The 24232-nt window shown below is 39.6% G+C and overlaps 2 protein-coding genes across 2 annotated transcripts in view; one reads left to right on the forward strand and one right to left on the reverse strand.

Annotated features, from left to right (window-relative positions):
* Nucleotides 1–15018, forward strand: part of CFAP43 (cilia and flagella associated protein 43) — a 43298-nt gene extending 28280 nt beyond the window's left edge. Inside the window, exons 24-39 of the mRNA XM_032116043.1 lie at nucleotides 54–263; nucleotides 1677–1883; nucleotides 3047–3136; nucleotides 3881–3958; nucleotides 4772–4897; nucleotides 5443–5562; nucleotides 5646–5753; nucleotides 7187–7273; nucleotides 7576–7664; nucleotides 8021–8222; nucleotides 9000–9112; nucleotides 9643–9799; nucleotides 10645–10809; nucleotides 12786–12866; nucleotides 13911–14064; nucleotides 14716–15018. Coding sequence (XP_031971934.1) covers nucleotides 54–263; nucleotides 1677–1883; nucleotides 3047–3136; nucleotides 3881–3958; nucleotides 4772–4897; nucleotides 5443–5562; nucleotides 5646–5753; nucleotides 7187–7273; nucleotides 7576–7664; nucleotides 8021–8222; nucleotides 9000–9112; nucleotides 9643–9799; nucleotides 10645–10809; nucleotides 12786–12866; nucleotides 13911–14064; nucleotides 14716–14873 — 2145 coding nt within the window. The 3' untranslated portion in view covers nucleotides 14874–15018. The remainder of the gene's footprint in view (nucleotides 1–53; nucleotides 264–1676; nucleotides 1884–3046; nucleotides 3137–3880; nucleotides 3959–4771; nucleotides 4898–5442; nucleotides 5563–5645; nucleotides 5754–7186; nucleotides 7274–7575; nucleotides 7665–8020; nucleotides 8223–8999; nucleotides 9113–9642; nucleotides 9800–10644; nucleotides 10810–12785; nucleotides 12867–13910; nucleotides 14065–14715) is intronic.
* Nucleotides 15019–16859: 1841 nt separating this feature from the next.
* On the reverse strand, nucleotides 16860–20946 carry SFR1 (SWI5 dependent homologous recombination repair protein 1). The gene is made up of 4 exons (XM_032116042.1): nucleotides 20545–20946; nucleotides 19006–19121; nucleotides 17474–17860; nucleotides 16860–17332 (listed from the first exon to the last, which is right to left on the reverse strand). Exons 2-4 carry the CDS (start codon nucleotides 19099–19101, stop codon nucleotides 17141–17143), a joined length of 675 nt encoding a protein of 224 aa, XP_031971933.1. The 5' UTR covers nucleotides 19102–19121; nucleotides 20545–20946; the 3' UTR covers nucleotides 16860–17140.
* Between the last annotated feature and the right edge of the window lie 3286 nt (nucleotides 20947–24232).

Below are 24232 nucleotides of genomic sequence, written 5' to 3' on the forward strand. Positions count from 1 at the left end.
TGCCACTGGATCGTGTACAAATCTAACACAGTTGCCATGTTTGTGACATGCAGGCTCAGAAGAAAACTCTTGAGGTTGACTCTGAGACTGCTTTATCTGAGGAAGAAGGAGAGAAGGCAGCAGAAGAAGTGGCTGACAATGGTGCATCTCACTGCCTAAATGGAAGCCTGAGCTGTCAGTATGGTGGCGACACATCTACCCTATACCACCAATGTGACTTGCACACCAGGGAGCAGAAACTCCATCAGGACAATATATTGAAGGTGATACCTTCTGAAATTTGTCTTACTGCAGTGACACTCTCATATCTGTTGGTTTTCACAGCAGTCACAGCCACTGTTAGATTTTGGACATACTGACACTAAACAATGGAGAGTTGCACCAGTCTCTGAGTAACTGAGACAAAGCTGATAATGCACATAGTGCTGTGGATTTTCCAGCTTGGGTTTGGAAGAACAACATATGAAATTGATTATCCAGTTTCAGGGTATCTGTATCCTTTTCATGGTGCATTTTAGTAAATGGATACAGTAAGAGAGACATATGCTACCCTCTTAAAGTTCTACTTTTCTTTGTTGAGATCAATTATCTCTGCTAAAAGAAGAATTTATCCACTCAGAATACATGTTTTTTTAAATGATTATAAGGTCTGAGGTCTTCTTAAAAAGTCAGTTTCCAATGTTTGTTTGTTTAATGGACACATTTTACTTATATATGTCAGAGAATCACATGAAAGCATATTGAAACTGCAGGTTGCATCAGGAAAGTATATCCTTTGCTCTCCCTTCCTACACCTGTGACTTACAGTCTCTAGATTTACAGGTCACATGTTTTTTTCTTTGAAGCTCCTCCTTCTTTCAGCTGAAGAGGGCCAAAAAAAACCAAATAGAGGACAGACTGATTTTTTTATCTAACTTTGGCAGCAGCATGTTTCTTTCAGATTCTTTCTTAAATGCCAAATACGTAGAAGGAATGAATAAAAATTTCTAGGGAAAAAAAAAGGCAAAAAGAGATCATCTGCCCAACTCCATTTAACAAAGCTTGAACTCTGCCCTTATGATTTTCCCATAAAGGGTTTATCAGTTTATCTCCCTGTCACACACACAAACAGACACATTTATGATTCTGATGGCTTGAGGAGTAGTATATAAACATGGATGGATGTGACCTGTGATGCCTTTTCCTGGTCTTAAAATTAAGAATCAAACACAGTTGGAAGGGAAAAAGGGATTTTACCTTGGTATTTATTTTAAGGATCCTTAGGTGCACTACGTCCAGGTCAAATGCACCTCAATGCACACCACAATGCCCACCCACAATAGATCAGGTATAACATTATAGGTCTTACTAATTAGCATAGCTATCAAAAATTCCCCAATGAGAGGCTTGAATGAGCCCCCCCCCCCAAGGAGCCTTCCCCTGGATGGTTCTATCTCAGTTTACAGAATGTGTTCTGGAGAGGACCTTGGGGTCTGGGGCACACTGATCCCTAACTCTGAAGCTTCTGAAATGTTTAGTCTCCTAGCTTAACAAAATAAGTCTAAGAATGTAGGCTAAAAACCACTAAGAATACAAAAAGGTATAAAAAGGTATATAAAAGGGGTATAAAAGAAAAGGCAAAAAATCATTATGGCATCACCTGAACAGTACTGCTGTTTCCTTTTTCTCTATTCCAGGATGTAATTTACAAAGTGAAAACTGCTTTTAATGAGGAATTTGATGCAATTGTACAACAAAAGGAGCAGGAGATAGCACGAGTGAAAGAAGCAAACATGAAGATCCGAGAAATCCTGGAACAGCTTGAACTTCAAGTGGAAGTGTGGGAGCCAGTCCTTACAGATGATGAGATGCCGGAGCGAGCGCTCACTGTTCAGGATTCAGAGGTGTCTGAAAAATGCATCTTTCTATTTCACCCATTCAAATCCAGTTCTCTAGTTCTTCACATTTCCAGACATTGTGTCAGTACTGAAAAACCTTAAAGCAGCTATGTCTGTATACTTAAAATCATCTTTTTGGCTCATTCCCTTTCTTTTTAAGGAGAAAAGACTTAATAAGGTCAATCTGAAATGAAAAAAATATATACAAAATTAAATTTATTGATGTTAAAAGTTTTCAAAATGCCCATAAATTAGGTAGGAATTCTTTGTTCCTGACATTCAAACTGGGCTTTCAGGAATTGCTTCCATAGTTAAGGGTTTGTCTGTTTTCTCTGAGCGCCATTTTGAAACAAAGTAGTTTCCAACTGAAAATCTAAGTATTAGAGCATACTTAGTAATGTACTTATAAATTCAATTAATTATTTACAAAGAAACAGCGTATTTCTTATGCAATATATTCCACTGATGTTATCTGCTCATGTGGCTAATCTTTTCCCATTTCTCTTTGCTCTCTCACTAGTGCATGTTATCCCACTGTAAGAATAGGCATGCACAAAACACAACTAGTATCAACAAAAGTGATGGTGGTTTATATTTTAAGATATTTAAATGTAGTTTTTGTAGCTGTACAAAAGGAGAATTTTCATCTTGAGGAATATTGTCATAGAGCAGAGATAGAGAAAGCATTAAGAATTTGTATTACAGCATTGTCATGGTTTAATCCCAGTCAGCAACTATGCACCACACAGTTGCTCACTCACTGCCCCATCTCATCAGGGTGAGGGAGAGAATTGGAAGGGTAAAAGTGAGAAAACTCATGAGTTGAGATTAGAACAGCTTCATACTGAAATAAAATATCATAATAATAACAACAATGATAATCATAATGTAATTAATTAAATTAAAACTTAATCATCAATGTAATTAAGAGGAAAATAATAAAAAGAGAAAGAAAACCCAGGAAAAATAACTGATGCAAATGAAAAACAATTGCTCACCACCAACATACCAATCCCAAGGCTGAGGGATGCACTGTACCAGCTACTAGGAAGAAATTTAACTCCATCCCAGCCAAAACCAGGACCACCATTCTTCCAAAGCTTCTTAGTCCCCACGTGATCACGTTTGGAGAAAAGAGCCCTGATATGAACCTCATTTTCTTCCTTCAGATTAAAGCTGAGAAATACTTGACTCAAGAGGAGAAAGAGCAATTGGAATTGCTGGCTAAGCTTGAACGGAAAAGACGCCTTGCTGCTACGGTAATTAAAGTAGTATCCTTCTTACAGGCCTTTGTCTCTGGTTAGGCTTTTTAATTAATGCAAGCACTGAAAACATGCCAGTAATGTAGATGGGAGAATAAATTTAAACTAGTAGGTAACGATATGTGCCTTTTCCCTCTTATTATTGTTTACAATCAGAACTACATAGGTCAGCTGGGGGAAGAAAAGATAGTGTTAGACTCATAGTTTTTAAGCATGTGCTTAGGGGCAATTTAAAATACCATATCAGGTGGCTGGGAACTAGATACATGTCCAAAGTCATGCTACTGCTCAGTCTGGAGCTTTGTGCTTGATATGTGTTTGTTGATTGAGCAGCCTCTGTTCTCCAGGGATCAGACTAGGAGACCATAGTGCTTTCCTCTGGCTTTAAAATCTATCTGTAAAAAAACTAAGATGGTTCTGGCCCCAAAACAGATCCACAATAAGACAGTGACACTACAACTTCCTTCATCATAGCTTGCCAGTTGGCCAGGAATACCCTATGCCTATGTGTTCTTTCCAAAACTACCAAAATGGCAGTTTTAGTAAGTTATTTGGCATATGAACATCTGTTGTTCATACAGTGAACTGAAACTTTTGGCATGTTTCACACACATCCCCAAAGAGCATCAATCTACTAGTGACACACTGAATAATCTAGAGGCGAACACTGTTGTTGTCCCCAAAACGTGCAATTGCTACTCTTCTTTTGTACCTTCAAGTATTTTTTGTGGTTGTTCCCAGGATGATGAAAGACTGCGTGCTCTTGATGACATGATGGGTGGAGTGCTAGAAATCAGGAGGGAAGACGTTTTGAAAATGGTGAGATGCGTTTCTGCCATGTCCTTTAGGAAACTTGTGGGCTCTTAATGGCAATGTGAAATTCAACCAGCAAACCTCTCTCTAACCTCAGTGACAGAAGAAAGCTGGAGAACTGTAGAATTGAATTAGGACCAGATAGGCTCCATAAGAGAGCATACACAAAAAAAGACCACAAGATTCTACTGCCTGTGTATGATTTACCCATCAACACCTGTTCCTGTCACAGTGGAATACTGTAGGAACATTATCCATTTAATGTATCATCATTACATCTATCTAATATATTACCAATATAACAACTATATTGCTGGGGGGAGGGTCTATCATCCATGGCTGTGATCTTACAGAAAAACATTGTTTCATTTAACTCAGCAAATATAGATAGAGGAAGGAAAGGATGTGAAGGAGTGCCACAGAAAAAGGGTAGGGCACACCTAAGCACTCCTCTGAAATTGATCTGTTTTGAAAAATTAGGACTCCACTTAGAAGTTTACATTAGCATGGAGTTAGATTTGGGGTTCTGAGACAGAAAATGTGGTGTATCTTGTACTGACAGTAGTATTTGAGTACCAAATACTTGTATTTTACAAGATCCAGTAGTGAATTCCTGTAAGGCAGTGAGTCTAGCACAATATAATTACACTAAAATTACTGGTGCAAGTAACAGACCAGAGCAACAGAATATATATGTTACTTTGACTTGTACCTTACTAAGAAATATGTTTCATGAAATTTAGTGCATGCTGTAGTTTGTTAGTGTGCTGATGTAGACTTAATATGCTTTTTAAGCATATTTTTCTTCAATACTTCCAGGATATCCCTCCACCTTCTTTTATATCCAGACCTGAGGATCTTTGGAGTGAAGAAGAAAAGAAAACATTTGAAGACTATGAGAAAAAAGTCAAGGAACTGAATGAAGACAAAGAAGAGTATAGAGAGGTAAATTAAAATGAGGAAAAGATGGATTTGTTCACAGTGCTCATGACCAAAGCTTCCTGTCTTTCTCAGAAGCAAGTTCTAAAGATGAATACCAATAAACAGGCTGGAATAACAATAAATGATCATCAAAGATCATGTGGCATATTAAATAAATCTTACCTTAAGACAGTAGAATTAGGCAGTCTCCACTTACAACAATTACTATGGGTAAAAACTTGTGATAGCCTAAGAAGGTAACTTTCCTTCACAAATGTACCAGTATTTCTGAAATGTGTTTTTTAGGTTCCATTCCCAGAGTTGCTGATGCCATACACAAATAATACAATTATATTTATTCTTCAAAATAGTATTGGAACAACATAACTTTATAGCCTGGCATAACTCTTTCCAAACAAGTAATTTCGGTGGCCTTTTGGCTGAATTACACAGTTCCATATTGTGCATTCTCCATCATCTCATATATATAGATATATATCTAGAGACACATCAGAAATTATTTGTTCCTCCAGATGTAATATAACTGCTCTTGTCCTTCCCTTCCCCAGTTTCTAAGAAATGAATGGAAGAAACTTGAAGATTCCATCAAGGAAACAACACAAAATTTTGATGAGAGTGTCTGCAAACTCTCTGAAAAGAAAGTGAAATCACAGATGGTCATCTACCAGGTGTTGCAAAAAGCATTAATTTTTCATCTCTGCCTCTGTGCAGCAGAAATGTTAACTTTTATTATATTACAATCATTTCACAGGAAGAACTCAAAATAGTCAATCTCATTTATGCTTTACTGTTGGATGAAGAGTTGGACACCAGAGAAGCTGGACTTCATAAATTCCTTACAAAAAAGAAGAAAGAAAAAGTAAGTTGTCATTTGGAATGTTGTTAGGAGTAATGTCATGTTTACAGTACAGTTTCATGTGAAGTCTGCTCTTTCCAAACCAAAATCTTGCCATAAAGGACTTTCTGACAATTTACAGGGTCATTGGGTTTTTTTTCAACCTGTACATGTGACATACATATAAATACATCTGGTCTTCTTAATAGGTACTCAGCTCGGCTCATCTGTAGTTCTTTGGTAAAACTTCATACATTCAGAAGGGCATACTGCTATTTGTTTGCTACATATAATATTCTTTAGTACCTGGTATCAAGCTGAAAGTACCAATTATGTTGGATTTATGACAGGAAGATGCACAAAGAATGTGTAATGCCATCACATTTTTCACTGAGGTGTCCAGTGCAGGCCAGGACCATGCTGATGTGCGTTGCCAGTTCAAAGCATAAGACAGAGTGAGAGTAGCTGACCACGGAAGCAGAACATACCACAGAGTACAAAGTGTTTATATTTTTATCAACCAGTTTAACCTCCTAGAGTTTATCCATTCCTGTCTAATCCCATAGAAGTCAACAAAAGCCTGGATAGCACAGTAGTAGATCTGGATTTCAATGCAAGTCTGCAGGTTGGTTCTGGCTCTTGGGACAATATTATCCCATTTGCCCACTTTGTCTTCATGGAGCTGTTCATGAGTCCACAGATAATATTCTGCTGCCTCCACGTGTCAGATGTCCTGCTCAGCCTGTGCAGAGCACCGTGTTTGGAGCTGCCAGTGGCACTTTGTGAGCTGCAGGGAGGGATTCCAAACAGGCACCTAGCCCCTACCACTGGATTGGATGGACTAGTTTTAAAGCCATCTGAAGCCAAGTGTACACCAGCTTACATTTTTCAAAATACTTTTTTTTTTCACTTTCTCAGTGGTCCCATTGGTACAACTTTTGGTCCCTGGAAACTGTCAAATACAACAAAACTGTCTCCCCAGCAGAGTATTAGCATTTAACAGCATCTATAAAACGTGACTTTAGTATGTTGAGACTTAGCAGAACTCTGCCATTACAATGGGGAAATTGCATTCTAAAGTTAAGAACTCTCCACTGAACAACATTTGAGATTTTTTTGACTGGTCTTACCTGAGATGATGTGAAAGTAAAAGAAAATCTGTGGGAGGGAAAAAAATATCAACATATGTCCTTACATTCAATGTTTCAAAATGCTTGTAAGCACTTCTTATACAAATTTGTTACATTCTTAAGCAGCAGGCTAGTTTAATTTCACAGCACTTCATCTTCTAGCAGTATCTACAAGTGACCCCTGAAGAAGGCACTCTATGGTTACTAAAAGTAGCTCACATGGTTTCTCTAGAAATAAGGAAGTGTCAGCTTTATCAGTGTATGTGAATAGCCATTCAGTGCTTCTGCTGGCTGTTTCATTCCTGAAATCTTTTGGTTTTACTATAGGTCAAGAGTGCAAGAAAAATCCTGACTGCAAAAAATGGTGTTGAGGCTTACACAGGCCCCTATAAAGACGCAATACATGAAGGGAAGGTGAGACTCTTGGAAACACAAGGAGGTTCAGAAGTTAAAAGTTAATGTTGTGTCTTGATAATGAGAAGAATGTACTTCTCTGTAAGCAAGAGTTCTGGTCAACTCACTGATCAATGAAATTAGGCAATAAAGGACAGTGTGCGTCCTTTAAATTGAAGAATTTTTGAAATAGTGCAGATTCCCATGATGTTTGGGAGTGCTTGGAAAAGCACTGTATCCTGTATTTCGAAGATATGGGCATGTTGATGCTTTTTTAAAAAATGATATTGTGGTAACAAGAAAGCTTTCTTCCCCACCCCCAGAGCCTGGAACATGGTTTTATAGAGGAGTTTGCTGATATACCTGAGGATCTCCTTCATGAACTTCTACAACTTTACAAGCATCGGCCAGAGTAAGATCTCCTCCCCTGCTAATATTTCTCATGAGTCAAGAATGAGAATACTATTTATTCTAATAGTCTACATTATATTGCCTGCTTTTTATTGGATAGTTAACAATAGCTAATTTCCCATCATGCTAACAATTGCTATTTTGAATGTACATTTCCTTATTCACTCCACAAAACCTATTTTAAATGCAATCTAAATAATCATCAGGTTCCAAGACAATATTCTTAGTTTGTGTAGTCTTACCTATTTGCTTTTTGCAAGAGACTGAGAGCATGAAACGTTCTTAGTTGTTTGTGACCTTCTTCTATGCAAGAGGAAATACAAAGTACATCCTGTCTGTGCTGTGTGTGTGCACTAGGACCCCATGGACTGAAACCCTCCTTGACACCGCCAACCCCTATGTGAAGGGATCACCTGAGGATTGCCAAGATGCACTTTCCCTTTTAATGAAAGCCATGGATGAACTGGATAGTCCTGAGCACATGCCTAGTGGCTTAGACCAGTCTGTGTGGGAACGTTTTTGTCTGGCTAGACGAAATAAAATGGAGAGTGAGGAGCTGGTACGTAAAAGTCTTTATTTTGCCCATATACTTCTTGATATTTTGGAGTCTTAAACTTAAGTGGAGTTATCATGTATGGTCAAGCTAATGGTGAAATCCAGGATCCATAAATTCCATTGGCCTTTGAAAGTTTCTTCTGGCCACATCAATTCAGAATAACTAGGAAGCCTGTTCTCTTGTTCTAGCTGAGTTGTTCTTCAGAGGAAAAATTAGCATGTTAATATGGATGGATTTGATCAGAGTGATTGTGATCTTGATATGGTTTCATTAAAAATAAAAAAATATCACTTTCCTTTTCTCTATCTATACCAAAAAAAACTATAAGGTATTTGATTCCCATTACCTGTTGAAGTCATCCTCTCCCATTAGCATTCTACACTTGCACCAATGCATTCCAATATTTTTCTAGAACATAAAGAGCAATTCTTAACAAAAGGTGTTTCTGGAGATGTATTTGTTCATTATGAAAGCATGAATGCATAAATCTGAATTATCCAGAAAAAGATATACATGAAATTTGACCAAAGGAGATGCAAATATGATTTCTCTTCAAGTGAATAAACTATGCATATATGAACAAATAATTTTCTGAGCAGAGTACAAGGATTGTAACCTTTATTTCTCATATGCGGTACTGAGATTCTCAAAATACTGGGCTGCATTATTTATGTATACAGGTATCTTCTTAGGAACTTGTCTTCTCTGTCCTCGTCAGGCTTGCCCTGACATACTGACAAAGTTGAAAAAGTTGGGAATGTCACAATGTTGCTTGCCTAGGTGAAATGGAAGGCCCTAGCACTGGAAGAGATGCAGGCCTTTCTCCGGAGAAGAGTGGATGAAAATGAGAAGATGAAGTCAGAATTAGAGAACATTTTCCAAGAACTCACTTGGTAATTTTGTGTCTTTTCCTATGTTCAGCTAACCTTTAATACTCCACTAATACAGAACAAAAGTTACAAACAAAATTACACATCTCTGTTCTCCAACACTCTTTTATCTAGGTTTCATTGTTGCTTGGACCTGCAATATTTAATTTTTTCATGTACATAACATAATTTTCACATTCGTTATCATCAAGACCGAATCCCAAAGTGAAATATACAGGAAAATGGCTGGAAGTCTCTTCTGTTTTCTTTTCAACTGATATTAAGACCTCTTTTCAGTAATAACATTTTCCCTCAGAACATCTGCTAGGGTATGTTAAACTGAATCCAGTGGTTGAAAACTTCATGTATACACATACCATAAATTGCAGATTTTGTAGTCACTTTAGAAGCAAACAGAAGACAGGCTGTTAAAGAGTAAGCCCTACATGGACATACCACCATTATGTAATAAATACAACCATTGAGAATCATGGGAGGATTTATATAATCCTGTTGAAATCACTAAATGCTGTTTCTGTTTTCTGCCATCTTAGGCTGAAGGAGGAAAAGATGAAGCTTCAGCAGAATTTGATGGTCCAGTTTTTGCTAAAACAAGGACAGGTGGAATTGGGAAGTACTGAGGTCCCAGACTACAGTGATGCTGTTCTCATTAACAGGAGTGTTGTTGAAGAACTGAATAGCACTCTTGCGGTAATTCACATTATCTGAAAGGAATTTAAGCTTTTTAAACAAATGTATTGTCCTCCGGGGGCTCTGCTTTATCTCCAGTTTGACATCTAGTTTCAATTCAATACAACACACCAGCAGGCTCAATTGTAATCTAGAAGCTATTAAGAATTCTCTAATGTCTCTTCTCATGATGTAAAGATTGCAGTGCAGACTGCTTTCTCGATGTTTGGTCAATACAATTTAGATCAATGAAATGGCAACAGTCTTCAGACACTCCATCACTTACACATATATTGTAAATAGAAAATGCTAATATCCTGGGACCAGTCTGAAAATTCCCTCGAGGCAAACTTACAGTCATGTTAAGAAGCATTTGAATAATAGCTCACATTAAATTAAAAAATTAATACAGCTTTTTATGTAAGGTGAAATTGGTGATGATACTTAAAACAGTTTTTCATACCTTCATGAACTGTTCATTTTTTAGGCATTCTAGCTGTACAAAAATTGCCTTTTACTCCTACTGCACAAAGCCTTCAGTAACATCTGCAAAATACCTTTAACAGAGCAAGCTTGAATTTGTAGACCTAAAATGCCTTTCCATTCTTATGTAAGATAGATAGATGGAGGGAGAGGGTAGTTGTCATTTTCTTCATCTATTTCTATGATCCAAGGCTGTGACACAGAGCATAAAAGAGAACAAACTTCCTTAAAAGATAACCATCTGGAGCAAATCCTGGAAAGAGACTGCAGTATAGCATGTTTAACTGACTAAAAATATAACTTTAGAAGCTTGCCCCTCTTCTTGCAAACAATTATTCCATAATCTGCAAAGTGTGTTAATTAGGATTTATCTATTTTTTTAGGCTCAAGGAGAAAAAAAAATTACTGCCATGGTAGAATTTAAAGACTTCTCTAAAGGGATAATACAGCTGGAATGGGAACACAAGAAAATGAAAATGCAGATACAAGATCTGACAGAGAAGGCTCGGGATATTGTAATACTACCTATTTCAAAAGATTGCCAGCTAGTGAGTTGCTTTCTCTAATTTGTATTTTAACTGCAGAAAATTACGCTGCCTATACCTGTAAGAAAGATCGTTTATATTTATACCTCGTAAGTCTCTTATTACCTGAGAAATATGACGCCTAATAGGTCAACAAGTCAGCTTTCAAAGGGAAGTTTTACTCATGAGATTAGCAGTGATGAAATTCTTTGGGACATTCAAGTGTAAATTAAGGCAAAATTAGCCCTAAATATTAGTGTTTCAAAACTGGCGAATAAGGAGTCAGGATTTTGCGCCACAAGGAACAGATCTTTTAAACCGAGCAGCATCCTTTTTAAGTGGAAGGTCTGAGGTGCCCCCATCTGGTATCACACAGAAATACCGTAACTTTGCTCTACACAGACACTGAGCGTTCCTGCCCGAGCCTCACGGAGTCCCACCCTCTCACTGCCCTCTTTGCTGGCCCAGCAGCAGAACAGGGAATTGTTTGCCATGCCTGGCAGGCAAGAGGGGGCAGCCGGCCAGCATGTCAGAACCGACATAGCTCTGAACAAGCCCACCTGGCAGGCCAGGAAACAGAGGTAAAGGTCGTGGGACACAGCCAAGGATACTGCTGGGAGAAGAAAGGAGGAAGAAGAAAGGTTGTAGGGAAAGTCTGAGGGTATTGCAGTATGGGATGTAGGAGACTGCAGGGAAATCTTATGGGCTTGTGGTGATGATGTGGGTGGCATAAAGGTTTGGAGTGAGGGATGCTGGAGGATGGGTAGGCTGAAGATGCAGCAGTGGGGACATCTATAATGCATAGAGAAAAAGAAAAGTGTTGGACAGCAGGTAAGGATACTGCAGTTCAATCAAAAGATTAAAAGAAAATTCAAACCGTACGTTTTCCTTAATCTTCGTTTGTTTTGCTGCTCTCCAAATGCTTGTTCTGAATCACAGCCACAGGACTATAATAACTAACTCCAGTCAACAGAACAGCTTTCCAAAGAGGTGATGTGACAATACACTGAAAAATTCTTGTGGCAGATTTATCACCAGTGTTGCCATTAGCTCAGACTTCATTAACTGATGAGCAGAACTCTCACCCTTCAGAGAGAATTAAACTGCCCATAGCAAAGGCATTTTCCAGTTTAATCAGAATTTGAGTGCCCTGAGGGGCTTGACTTATGTCACTTTTTGAGTAGAAATACGGGGTTAGTGGGAAAGACAAGGCAACAAATACCCCAACAATAGGAACGGAAAAAAGGATGGCTTAGATAAATGTGTGTGGGCAAGGACCTGAGAATATCTGGAATGAGGGCTGTTAATGAAGCAGTGAGTGAAAGAAGTTTAATTCTGTAGACAAGGAGCCTTCTGGGTCTTTCCTGCTTCTCCTCTTCTAACTAGAACAGTCCACAGAATTCTACCTGTCACTTTGGTGGGACAGTACTCTGGAAGGATGAATCTACATCTACAGAAACTTTTCTACTGCCCGTTACAGATCCATAAAAAATTATGGGGTTTACCATTTGTCATTTGATAAAGAGGTATTTTAGTAGCAGTGTGCTCAATGAAAAAACCAATAATTTCTCTGAAATCTCAATCACTATGCAGCTAGAACAGTAAAAAAAGTAAGAACGACTAGGAAGCCATTAGACAGAAAATAATTTTCCTCTCTAGCCTAAAGACAGACTGTCTTAGGCCTCCAGCTGTGTTATCTTAGACTACGTTATAAACAAAAGTATAGCTTGGGGCTTTTGACAATCTCAGCGTAATTGTTTGGCCCTTGTTTCCATCATAATTATATAACAGATAACATCCTTTTTAACAGCTGCACAGCCCAGTACTCATATAGCATCCAAGAGTATCCTTACAATGTCCATTTATGATCACTAGTAAGCTTTACCACTGCAGAATTTTAGTTCTTTGAGTTTCACATAGTATGATTTTCTTTATAGAAGGGTAGAATGGTTGAGAATTAACAGGCATAAGATAATTTCTTTCTGGTTTTACTTCTTCAGTTCCTAACTGTGCAGAACTACGACACCCACATCGCTCAGCACTTAGCCGGGATGGAGCAGAGTCTTGGTGTCATGGATAAGGTAAATCCTAAGTGAACCACCACATCTGAAAGTTTAAATGCAGCTCCTTGCCTTCATTAGCAAGAGGTGTTGGAAAGAATAAGGGCAATTGATATAGACATGCTAACTCAAGGACTGAGTACAGCCATAATAGCACACACGCACACACACATATATATATATATATTTTTATATATATCTCATGTATTTGTACGTCTGGCTTTCAATAGTTTCCTCAACTTGAGCTGTGCTGTTTACAGAAGCAGTTCTCTAGTGTTTGGAAGCAGTCATCATAGATGGATTGCTGCAGAGATCAAGCCTAGGGAAAGAAATCTACTTGCTCTGTTACTGGAATTAAATACTTTCCTATCCTGAACATCTGAATGCAGACCTGCTAATCACTTCTTACACAGCACCGCATACAAAAGTCACTCTTCCATTTCTAATGAAGCATTCTTTCAGTCTGCACTGTTTAATGTTTCTCTCCAAGAGCACCAGCGTGTTCGAAGTATCCCTGGCCCCTGTATTCAAAATAACAGAGACATAACAATCTGATCTGCTGGCTATCTCATCTATTTCTTCATTCAGATTATGACTGTCCTTGTTTTTAAGTGATTCCTCTGGATTTTCTCCAAGTTGTGCTAGTTGGCATCAGCCTCCTCTTCCTCTTCAAGCTTTAGTATTTATCTTGTCCCTTTACAGCCCATCCATCAGCAGCAGCAGCTCCCAGCAGCCAAGAGCATGTCCTTAACTCACTGATTCAATTTCCTTCCTTTTCTCCCTTTGCCTTTCAAGTTTTATCTTTAATATATCTCTCTTCCTGACCCATACCTCTTTATTCCTTGGCTGCTCCTTAAATTAGCACTCCATAATCATATTGGGATACAGTGTGTGAAAGACACTATGCAAAGTAAAGCTTAGAATGTGCTACTAGTCAAATCAACATACATGTAAGTTTATCAAGCTACAACACAGTGCTTAAGATTATAGCTTTTCATCATAAGTTTGTCTGAACAGTTTTTCTATGACCTCATATACTTTCTTTATTAATTTCAAAATGAACAGTTGCACAAGAAGAATGTGAAGAACCATCAGAAAAAAGTTAGAGAGCTGAAGAAGGGCATCCGTCTAAAAGAGCAAGCAAACTACGAGCTCAGCCTGCAGCTGAAGGAAATGCTTATCTCTGTGTCAGAAAGGATGCACATCATTGAGGCAGCTGGTGAGTCCAGGGATGCACTTCAAGGCACAAGCAAAGAATGTTCAGAAAATAACTCCAAGGCTGGACAGTGCTGTTCTCCCCCACCAGCTGAGGGGCAAGGAATGCCTGTCTGTTACTGTGTGTGCACAATGAGCAGAGTCCCTCCTGCCAAAGCCTAACATGGTTACTGAAGAGTTACCTGGAGCCTGTGGCTCTTGTAACCAAAGCTAATTGACTAAATTCCTGAAACTATTCAAGTCAAAATATTACAGTCATTAATAACTTCATTAGGCAACATGCTTTCATTTTTTCTGAGAGCTGTTCAATGGGCTCCTTTCCACCCTTCCAAGAGAACACAGGAAGTAATGTGGAGCAAAAAACGGTATTCACTATTAGGAAAACTATAGAGATCTTTCCACTAGTGGAAAACAGTTACAGATTTTCAAAACAGTGGGCACTTGCTAGAAACTAAAGAAAGCATGCCCAGTACCTTTTTGAAAGATTTTGCTTTATTCAGTACTATAAAGGCTCTTAAGCCCAACTGTGAGCCTTTTTTAAAATACTTGCCTATTTTACACAGAACTTGGAATAACCCCAGGACAAGTCCCATGTAAATATAGACTACACCTGCCCTATGAGCACAGGCTAACACTAATACTTTATTTTATGCAGACACACGGGATATTTCTGAAAAGATCACAAAGCAGCGTTACCAAGAGATTTTGAAGCAGAAATATCTACGGAACTTTATAAGGGAACAGGAAAAACAGCTTACAATTCTTCAGTCAGAAGCTGAAAGTCTGAAACCAAGAATACTCCATATTGTTTAAAAATCAGAGTCTAGGAAGATGAATAATACCATGGTCTTATCTAAGGAAAAGAGTTTTGACAGCTGATTCTTCTCCCTGAACTTTTCTTCCCACAAATTATTTCTTCTGTAATTCCTTTAAATATAACTTCCATTTGAAAGATGCAGGTTTGTCTGGTTTGTATTTTTTACCCCCATTATAGTTCAGTTGATGAGATTTATTTCTACTGGTTTTGTTATATAAGCCATGTAGCTCATTACAGAAAACAAAGGATACAAGAAAATGTCAACTGATAGAAGAACAGGTATATTTGTATGTCCATTGTTTGCAATATGCAGTTGTAGGACCTTTTAAAGGTAAAGAAATCTCTGAATTGGCATCTGCTAAAATTAATGTCTGTGGATTTAACATAATTTACCCTTGTGATGGCACAGGTGCAGGTTTCTGAGCAGATGTAGGGATGTTTCGTCCTGACCATGTGTGCGACCTGGCCCCCTCCCAAAAGCAGCTGTGTCTTATCATGATATAATTACCCACAGCCAGCAGGAGCTGTGGCTGCTGCCACGGGCAGGAGCACAGGAAAAACAGGTTTGGAAGCATCTGGCCTCCTGAAATAGCTGCTAGCATCTCCCACCCCTTTACATTTGAGATGCAGTATATTCTCCTGCCAGATCCCTCCACGACAGCTAAGAAAAATAAAGAACCTGTGATAAAATTAACTACTGCTGGAGCCCAATCTACCTGCTCGGGCATTTTCCCTGCATTTTATTTCCCTGCTTCATGGTGTGTGTCACTTCTTCTCCTTTCATAAATTCAAATGACATCTAAACCCATTTCATTGTGAAAGCATCAATAGCTTTGATAGCTTAAAATTCTACATTTTAAAGAAAAATCTATTTCTGTTGTGATCCTGTACATCTCCTTTTTTGCTTTACCATCTGTAAGGATTTTAATTACATCTCACTTATTGAAACACTTTTTGTCTTCCTGCTGAAACTGCCGTAGAAGCACCTGAGTTCCAAATGTGCCAAGGAGCTCAGGGAAGAGAGCTGGCCCCTTCACCAGGCACCATCATCAGGCAGAGAAATAGTGCTTTAATACTCAAAATACGATTAGCAATAAAGGGTGTTCTGCATTAATTCTCTGTGGACAGCAACAATCAGTATTCTTAAGAGCAAGCTATAGGTACAGGCCTAAGTCTAATGAGCCCTATCACTGTTAAGAGGGTGAGTATGATCTTTGGTTTTCTTTCTCTTGAGCTGTCTAAGAAATTACTCCCTTATTAAGGAAACAGGATATAGCACCTGTAAACAAAAGAGGTAAGGTATAACCAATAAGAAAACAAGATTCCTAGCAGGGAGAGTTGTAAAGTAAAGATTTGTGTATTGTTACACTTGAGAAGCAGTGATTTTGGGAAAATAAAAAACAGAAGTCATCATGATGAGAAAATAAACAATTTCAAGTTAAAAAAATAACTTTTAAAAAAGGCATTTATTGGAGCAGAAATGAAATTATAAAGATTTATTCAGCTTTAAGATGCTGTGTTTGAAGCAATCCCATTTAATAAGGCCTTGTTTTTCTTATTTATTTGAAGAGAGAAAACACCTCGGTATAGTATGAGAGTAGAAAGTTGGTTTCAATTTTCTTGCCTCCCCTTGTATTACCTCAGGCTGTGGCAGAATGTTTATGAGACAGCAGCCCTGAAGAGACTGTCTGGACAAGTACCTGAAAGCAACTGCATTATGGCACATTTCCTTCAGTAAAAGTTACAGCTAGTGAGAACATCTTATCTCAGCTTTGGTGTATTAACATCATGAAAATTAGTTACCTTTACTTAACTCACAAAATGCTGTCATTAGCCTTCATTGGCTGACTGGCACCAGGAAGACATTTGTAAAATGGAGGTATCTACAAACTGAACTCTTCCCCATCTGAACATGAACAGAATTGACATCAATACAAGTAACCATGCAGAGACTAATCAAAAAGTGGACTGCTTTCTACCTGTTAAAGTATGACTTAGTTTTATTTTTCTTAAATAAAAATTCACTGACTAAGTCATTAAGCCAGGTTCTCCAAAACATCACCAGTTTGATTTTTTTCCATTAAGTAATGCCTTTTACAGTGCCTACTGTATGTATGTACAAAGCTTTACAAGTATCTCTGGAGAAAACCTCCTAACCCCAAAGCATAAAGTCCACTGTCTGACCAGCACTTCTGACATGATCAGAATTTATTCAGTCTTTCCTGCTTTTGTGTCTGCGTAAAGAAAACTCTGCAGCTGCAGATTATGCATCTACAAAATCTTCTTCTGTTCTGCTGTAGTGCAGTAACTGGTCTTCTAACCCAAAAGTATCAATGAGCTGAGTGAGACTCACTTTCTTGCCATCTGCAGAAAAGGCCGACTGCAGTTCATACAGCATCATCTGGGTGCTACTTCTCCACTTCGCTATCAAAGCCTGCAGCTCAGACAGGTTGTTCTGAAATTGGGACAAACAAAAAAAGAGTCATCATTTGCTGATATAAGGGGGTTTTGATACCCTGCAGGTATTGTTATACAATGCCTTAAACTGAGACAATACACAAACACCACACTAAAAACACAGTAAGTATTGCCTCACCTTGGATCGATACATCTTCACCAGTTTCAGCCTACGAAGTAGCTCTTCCTTCTCCTGCACGTGTTTCACCAGCTTTACTTTTTCTTCCAGGGACTGTTGCTGACCAAGATCAACCTGTAGCACACCCAAATTCTCTGCTGATCCACACGGATCACTCTCCTGTAAGGGACTTTTGAAACATGTATGTCCAGTGCTATTTCCTTCCAGATTTTCAGAACCATCCCGTAATGTGGAACAGTCTGTACTTGTCTCTGGCAAGCACCCTGTGTCAGCACCAGCAGAGTCTTTTTCTTCGGTGTCTATTTTGAGCCTCTTTGCCACTGTAAAATTGGCATTAAATGAACGTCTTGTTTTCCTTAATCGTTCCCTCAGAGCTGCACTCATTTGCTAAAAAATAAAATAGATAAACCCAAAAACCCAGGTGGTCAGAATAATCTCAAATTTTTATCAAATCTCAAAAAACTGTTTACCCATCATTATTATTTACATAGAATAAGTAATATATTTAAGTATCATTGTAAAGCCAGACTTCCTAATTCTCTGTATTGCCTTCAAAAGCTTGAACAAAGTTAACTTCCTCCTTTCACACGTATTTGCACACATAGCTGCAAGATATGGAAAGATGTAGCTCCACATTTTCTTGGACAAAATCCCATATTCTATTGAAGCAAACTTACTCATCTAGTCTTTGTGTAAAAGAAATATGGCATATTTCATCTTGGCTAATTTTATTCCATCAAGTTCAATTTCCCCTCTAGTTTAATGGAGGTGAGGGTTATTTTTCCTGCTGTTCCACCCTATCACAAATATACATCTGTATTAGAACTAGTACACAAATCTGTATTCTAGAGCATATTAAAAATATCTGTAAAGTTTTGACTTGTTCATGCTTTGAGATACTTCACAAGCATCTAAAAAGATTTTTTCTTCAAAATAACTATTTCTTTATAATCTATGCCTAACGTTTTTATTTATAGAAATGCACTAAAATATAGGAGTGAGGGATTAGTTATAGAATACTTTCAAGCCAAGCCTGTCTTGCATTGGTCTGGATACTGTAACAGTATCACCAATTCAAATGCCAGGATAAGACCAAAGCAGAGCTCAGCACTATGGAGAATATACAAACTGAAAGCATTGTACTTTGTTCCACTGCAGGCAGAAGTCACAGAAAGTCATCCTGCATGCATAGCAACCCAGAAAACTAGGATTTGAGAAAACTGAAGGTGACAGGTTGAAACAAACAAGCAAAAAGTCCACCCCACACCCTATATAGTATTTGAATTTCTTAATATGGCATTTGGATTATGTTGCTCCATCACTTTGTATTCACAGCCAACATCTGCATTTTCAGAGCAAAGTATACCAGGCACATTGCTTACCTGCACAGCCTTGTACCTACAGGTATAAGGTACCTGGCTTTGGACTTCCAGCAAACAATATCTCAGTGACTTCTGACTCCCTTATGATTTCACAAGCATTTTTGTTACTGTGAAGAATCACACTATTGGAAAAGCATTAAGTTTTCATACCTGTTTCCCTGAACTAGTCCCCTGTGGAGGTGCTGCCCCAGAATCCTTGGGAGTATTGCACAAAGATGGCAATTTATCCAGCACTGACTCTTCCATCTCGAGATGAACAGCAGTCTCTGTTAAATGACAGAATGAATTATGGTGTCATTTTCACCTGATTATAATGAGCCATGTGGCTGCAGAAATGAGTAAAAAGCTCTAATATTAAATTCTGAGGCTTATTTTCTAATTGGCATGTTCAAAAAAGACATCTGCATAAGTTACACAACTGTTTCATGAGCTAAGTAGCATCTTGCTTTGTGAACAGCTTTTCTTTAAGAGGATGCATGACACTACTAACTGCTATGAAGTATTTTACCATCAATTTTATATATTATTTTTCCCCTCGCTCCTAAAGCTCTGTGGAGCCAGGAAGATTTTTGTTGTCCACATGTATAAACAATTAATCTTTTTTATAGAACAGAATAATTGGGTATCCAGGTCCGTGAAAATAATCCAGTCTCATTTGATCCTTCCAGGGATGCTGCTTAAAAAAGTAATTACTCACACAGGTAGAAGTTTTGATTAACAGGAAGCATCCCCAGCTCACTCAGAAAGGCACCTTAATTAAAATGGTTAAGTCACACCTCCCAGCACGAACCAACTTCAAATCCATTTGGCAATGTTTAACTTCATTTAGTAATTGTGAGCCACCTGCTAATGACCAGAATGCAGCTGGAAAATCGACAGCTACACCTCTGCTCACTTGCAAATTGCAATTAGGAGTTTTAAAACAGAAGCCTCTCAAGAATAAAATCCTGTGAACCAAAACTAGGCAACACAGGAGTGGCACAAGGGGCTTCCTCTTCAGAGATTAAAAATGCCAAAGCTTTATTATAACAAAGCCTTAATAGCCCAGCAACCCTGGTCTTCCTGGCTTGATACCAAAGGATAGAGGTACTCATTTATCTTAGAAGTCAACATTCCTCCCCAGCTGTTCAAAACTGAACATACAGTACTCTACTAACACACCCCAGACCTTAGCAAAGAGTCTAGTTAATTGGGTATTTTAGCAATCTATCAATTAAACAGGAAGCCCACAGCATCCATTAAATATCATGGAAGTTTAATACTATTATTTCTTGGTATAAGCAAGAGTCTTGAAAAAGCTACATCATGCTGATGTATACTGCATGTCACAAATATGTAATAAGTCTTTCCAAGCAGCAAAATCATTTCAAGGCTAAGAGATAGCTTTAAAAATAGATAGCTTTAAAAAACCGCAAACAATCCTATGATTCACTACCTTTACTTTCTAATGCAGATTCGTTTACAAATGACCATAACAAATACTTTTTGCACTAGTGTGCTAATGCTGTTACTTGGCAGCACATACACACAGATCTTCTGCACTCTTAAAATGCTTTCCCTGTATCTTAGGCCAAGAATCCTTGACATTTTCAAGCAGTGATGCTGTTTAACACACAAGTAATTCTGTCCAGTAAGTAAAGAAAACCTGAGTTAGAAGGGGAAAAGACAATTTTGCTTTTCAGTACTTACTTGACTTTGGCACTTTGGGTACGCCTGTGACTACGTCCTCAGTTTTCCTGCTTATAGCTACGTTATATAACGGCACTCATTCCTTTTACTTTCTCAATAACAAAAGATTCTATAAACACTCAATACAGCTTTTGCCTTGCTAGTTTTCCACTCGCAGAGAAGCAGGACGAAGGCTGGGCAGCCCACAAGCAGGGCCACAGACCCATGAAGCTCGTTCTGAGGTGTCGCACCCCAAAAACGCAGCCACAGCACCAACCCGCAGGGCTGAGGAGAGCGGGGAGGCCCCTCGGGGAGCACAAACCCCCCAGAACCCGGGTGAAGGAGGAAGGAGCCGGGCAGAGCCCCCCTCGCTCCCCTCACACGGTTCAACCTCCCGCTGCCGGGGCAGGGGCGGGGCGGGGCGGCCCCGCGCCTGCGCGCCGCGCGCGCCCGGGTGGTGCGAGCTGTTCGCGCCTGCGCGCAGTGGGAGGCGCTGTGGGGCTGAGGGTGCGTCGGGAGGGGGTGGGAGCTCCCGCTCGCGATCCCGCTCCCGGTCCCGGTCCCGGTCCCGGTCCCGGTCCCGGTCCCGGTCCGGTCCCGATCCCGATGTCGCGGGTGGAAAACGCGGGGCATCCCCGAGGACCTCGTAGACTTTCCTGTTGTATCTGGGCATGCCAGGAGGTGCTGTGTCCCTTAGGCCAGTGTGGGCCCGCCACTACATGGCTGGGGTCAGGGCTAAGGCTAGGTGCCACCTCAGAGAATCACAGAATCGGTTAGGTTGGAAAATACCGTTAAGGTCATCGAATCCAACCTACGACCCAACACCACCATGCCAGCTAGACCATAGCACCAAGTGCCACGTTCAGTCTTAAACACTTCCACGGGTGGTGCCTGCACCACCTCACTGGGCTGCCTGTTCCAATTCCAGACACCGTTTCTGTGAAGAAATTTTTTCTAGCAACCAACCTAAACCTTCCCTGGCCTAGCTTAAGACGGTAAGACAGTGTCCCTGCAAGTGTCCCTGTGCCAGGGAGTGGGGTTCTGCCTCAGCATGGAGTGCTCCCCACCATGGATAGCACAGTAGGCCCTGCCTTTTGTCACAGCCAAGGGAACCACAGCTCTCCACCTCAAGCTGCCAAAGCGTTTATCCCAGGCACTGTCTCCTCACATAAGGGGAAAAAGTGTAACTGAGGGACACAGTGGGAGATGTGTGACCTGAGCAGCACTGTCATGGTTGTGGGAAAGAAGTGAAAATGAAGAAATTTGACTGGAGAAACACGCAGAGAGATTGTAACTGTGACGAGGAGCAACCCCAGCTATGGCTGCACTGTGCAGTTCAGGATTAGAGAGTTCCCTGATGCTCAAAGGCACCGCTGAAGCAAGAGTGGTCTTCCTGTCTCTATCAGCTGCACACCTGGCTTCCCCATGTGGATTTACTTTTCTCAGAACTGATTTGTACAAAATGTTTTTCAACTGTAACTGTCAGGACAGACAAAATGAGCTGTGGAAGCCGTAACAGCAACAGCTCCCAGGCCTTAGCGATGATGTCCCAGGGGTTCCTCCAGCACTGCCCACAGCCGACCGGCCCCGAGCTGTGCATCGATGCCTCACGCAGCTGTGCTGAGAGCTGCACGTGGGGTACAGGCACCCACATGCTCTCACTGGATTGTGCCCCTAGCTTGTGTATCAGAACTGCATTAATTTCCTGCCTGGTTCCTCCTCACAGCTACAGATGAGGATGGTCTATTTTCTCTTCACCTTGGGTAACTCCCATCTCTATTGAGAGCAGAGACAGTCTTGAGCTGAGAGGTGAGTAAGCACTGAGTGTTGTAGGTGTGATAACATGTTAGCAGTTGCTGCAGTTTTGACCATGAGTATACATAGATTCACTCATTTCAAATAGAATTTGACTGGGATGATAGCAACCTTTTACTCTCCTACAGCAAAAGGTATCAAAGCATTCAAAGCCCATCTACAAGTTGTGCTGGGAAATCTGAAAACTTGAGGCCTTTAGGTTACTCCTTGTATAAGAGTTTATCTGTGGGTGAAATTGATTTAGAAATAATATTTTCAGTAGCAAATGTGGGAATTTGCATTATGTGGTGTTGTACGATCTTTTGTAACCATCTAGCAAAAATAAACCCCGTTGCACGATACCTCAAATGTTGAGGCAGTTTGGATGCATTTGTTAAACCTGCCCTTTTTTGGGTTTTGGATTTGTTTTTTTTTAAACCTTCAGCTAATTTAATGTCACAAATATTTTAATTTTTTTAATATGTTAAAAATGGACTCCTGAGTGCAACGGTGAAAGTGCTAATAGAACTTCTGCTGCAAATTTATCAAGAGGGTTGGATCTCAGATACTCTGGAGCTTTGAGATGGCATGTCTCCAAATTCACAGGGTATTTCCTTCAATCTCAAGGATGGTCCCTGCTTTAAATTACTCATGCTCTGTTGTACAGACATGTTAACAGATGAGTTGCACAAGAACAACAGAAAGTTTGAGATTTTAGATCATTTGCCAGGTGAGATTCCAGTAAGGTTTTACAGGAACATAACACATGAAAAAGTCATCCTGTGCATTATCACTGCACTTAATTAGAGCAACGCCCATGTGCCCCACCCCAAGTGGGATTAGAGATTGTTTGAGACTGGGAATATAGAAGGATGGTGCTACATGTTGGGTGCATGAGTTTAGTGTGCTACATTTAAAGTAGAGGAAAGGAAATATTGTCATCAGTATTCACTGATGGGTAATGACTCTAGGAAAAGATCCTGTTCAGGTTGGTATTACGTGTTTAGCTGTGTTTACTCCATTTGCCTATGAATTTACCTGGTGTTTACACAGCACTGCAAAAACATGACTCTCCCAACATTTGGCTGGAGGCTCCTGACAGAGCTGGGAACTAGAGTGCCATCAAGCACTATCCAGTGACTGTCCAATATTTTTATTGCAGAAACACAATAGTGATGGATATTATGTTATCTTCAATTTAATGATGGCAAACCAAAGTTAGACTGAAACCTTCCTCTCAAAAACTGCACATCTGTTTCCCTTGAGGAAAACAGATTATCCATGTGTCATTGATACTGACATGTTTATGGCACGCTGCAGAGTGTTTCTCCTGCTGTTCTGTTAAGCTCACCAGTAAGGGCACACAGTAGCACAGTCACTGCAATGCAGTGTTTATTAAGCGCTATAATGCTATTGTTTGATTTCTTTTATTGCTTTTGTGATCAGAATAGTTCGGGGTAAGCAAAATAAATGAAAAAAAATTAGGAAATTGTGGACTGGGTAATAAAATGATTTATCTCTATTTGCTGAACATACCGCTTCCCTTCAGATAAATTAGTTAAACCCCAAGGAACCAAAAGGAAAATGTCCTCCTTGGTTTCATTTTCTTTGGTATTTCTGTGATGATATTTTAGTGATAGGATTATTTTTAGTTCCAAGTGTACACCAGTTTGTCTGTGCAGTTGAAAGATCGTATCCATGTACCCTCTCAATAATCTTGTGGTACCAGAAGAGCACTGGGGCTGACACATCAGCACTCTCAGGACAAGGACATGTTTTAATTCCCCTATGGGCATCACCTGTAGTAGCAAAGCCAAAATAGAAAGTAACAGTAAAGGATACTAGCTTTGAGTTTAGAAACTCCAGTTTGGCCTTTATGGGTTCTTCTCTTCCAGAGTGTCAGGAACTTCTCAGA

The sequence above is a fragment of the Corvus moneduloides genome, chromosome 8, assembly GCF_009650955.1.
Source record: "Corvus moneduloides isolate bCorMon1 chromosome 8, bCorMon1.pri, whole genome shotgun sequence".
NCBI lineage: Eukaryota > Metazoa > Chordata > Aves > Passeriformes > Corvidae > Corvus > Corvus moneduloides.

Excerpts from the sequence above, each read along its gene's own strand:
- SFR1 (XM_032116042.1), bottom strand. The coding sequence starts at position 19,101 with ATGGAAGAGTCAGTGCTGGATAAATTGCCATCTTTGTGCAATACTCCC. Across the intron at positions 17,861-19,005 it reads GGACTAGTTCAGGGAAACAG|CAAATGAGTGCAGCTCTGAG; the intron begins GTATGAAAACTT and ends TTTATTTTTTAG. Across the intron at positions 17,333-17,473 it reads TGAAGATGTATCGATCCAAG|AACAACCTGTCTGAGCTGCA; the intron begins GTGAGGCAATAC and ends TCCCAATTTCAG.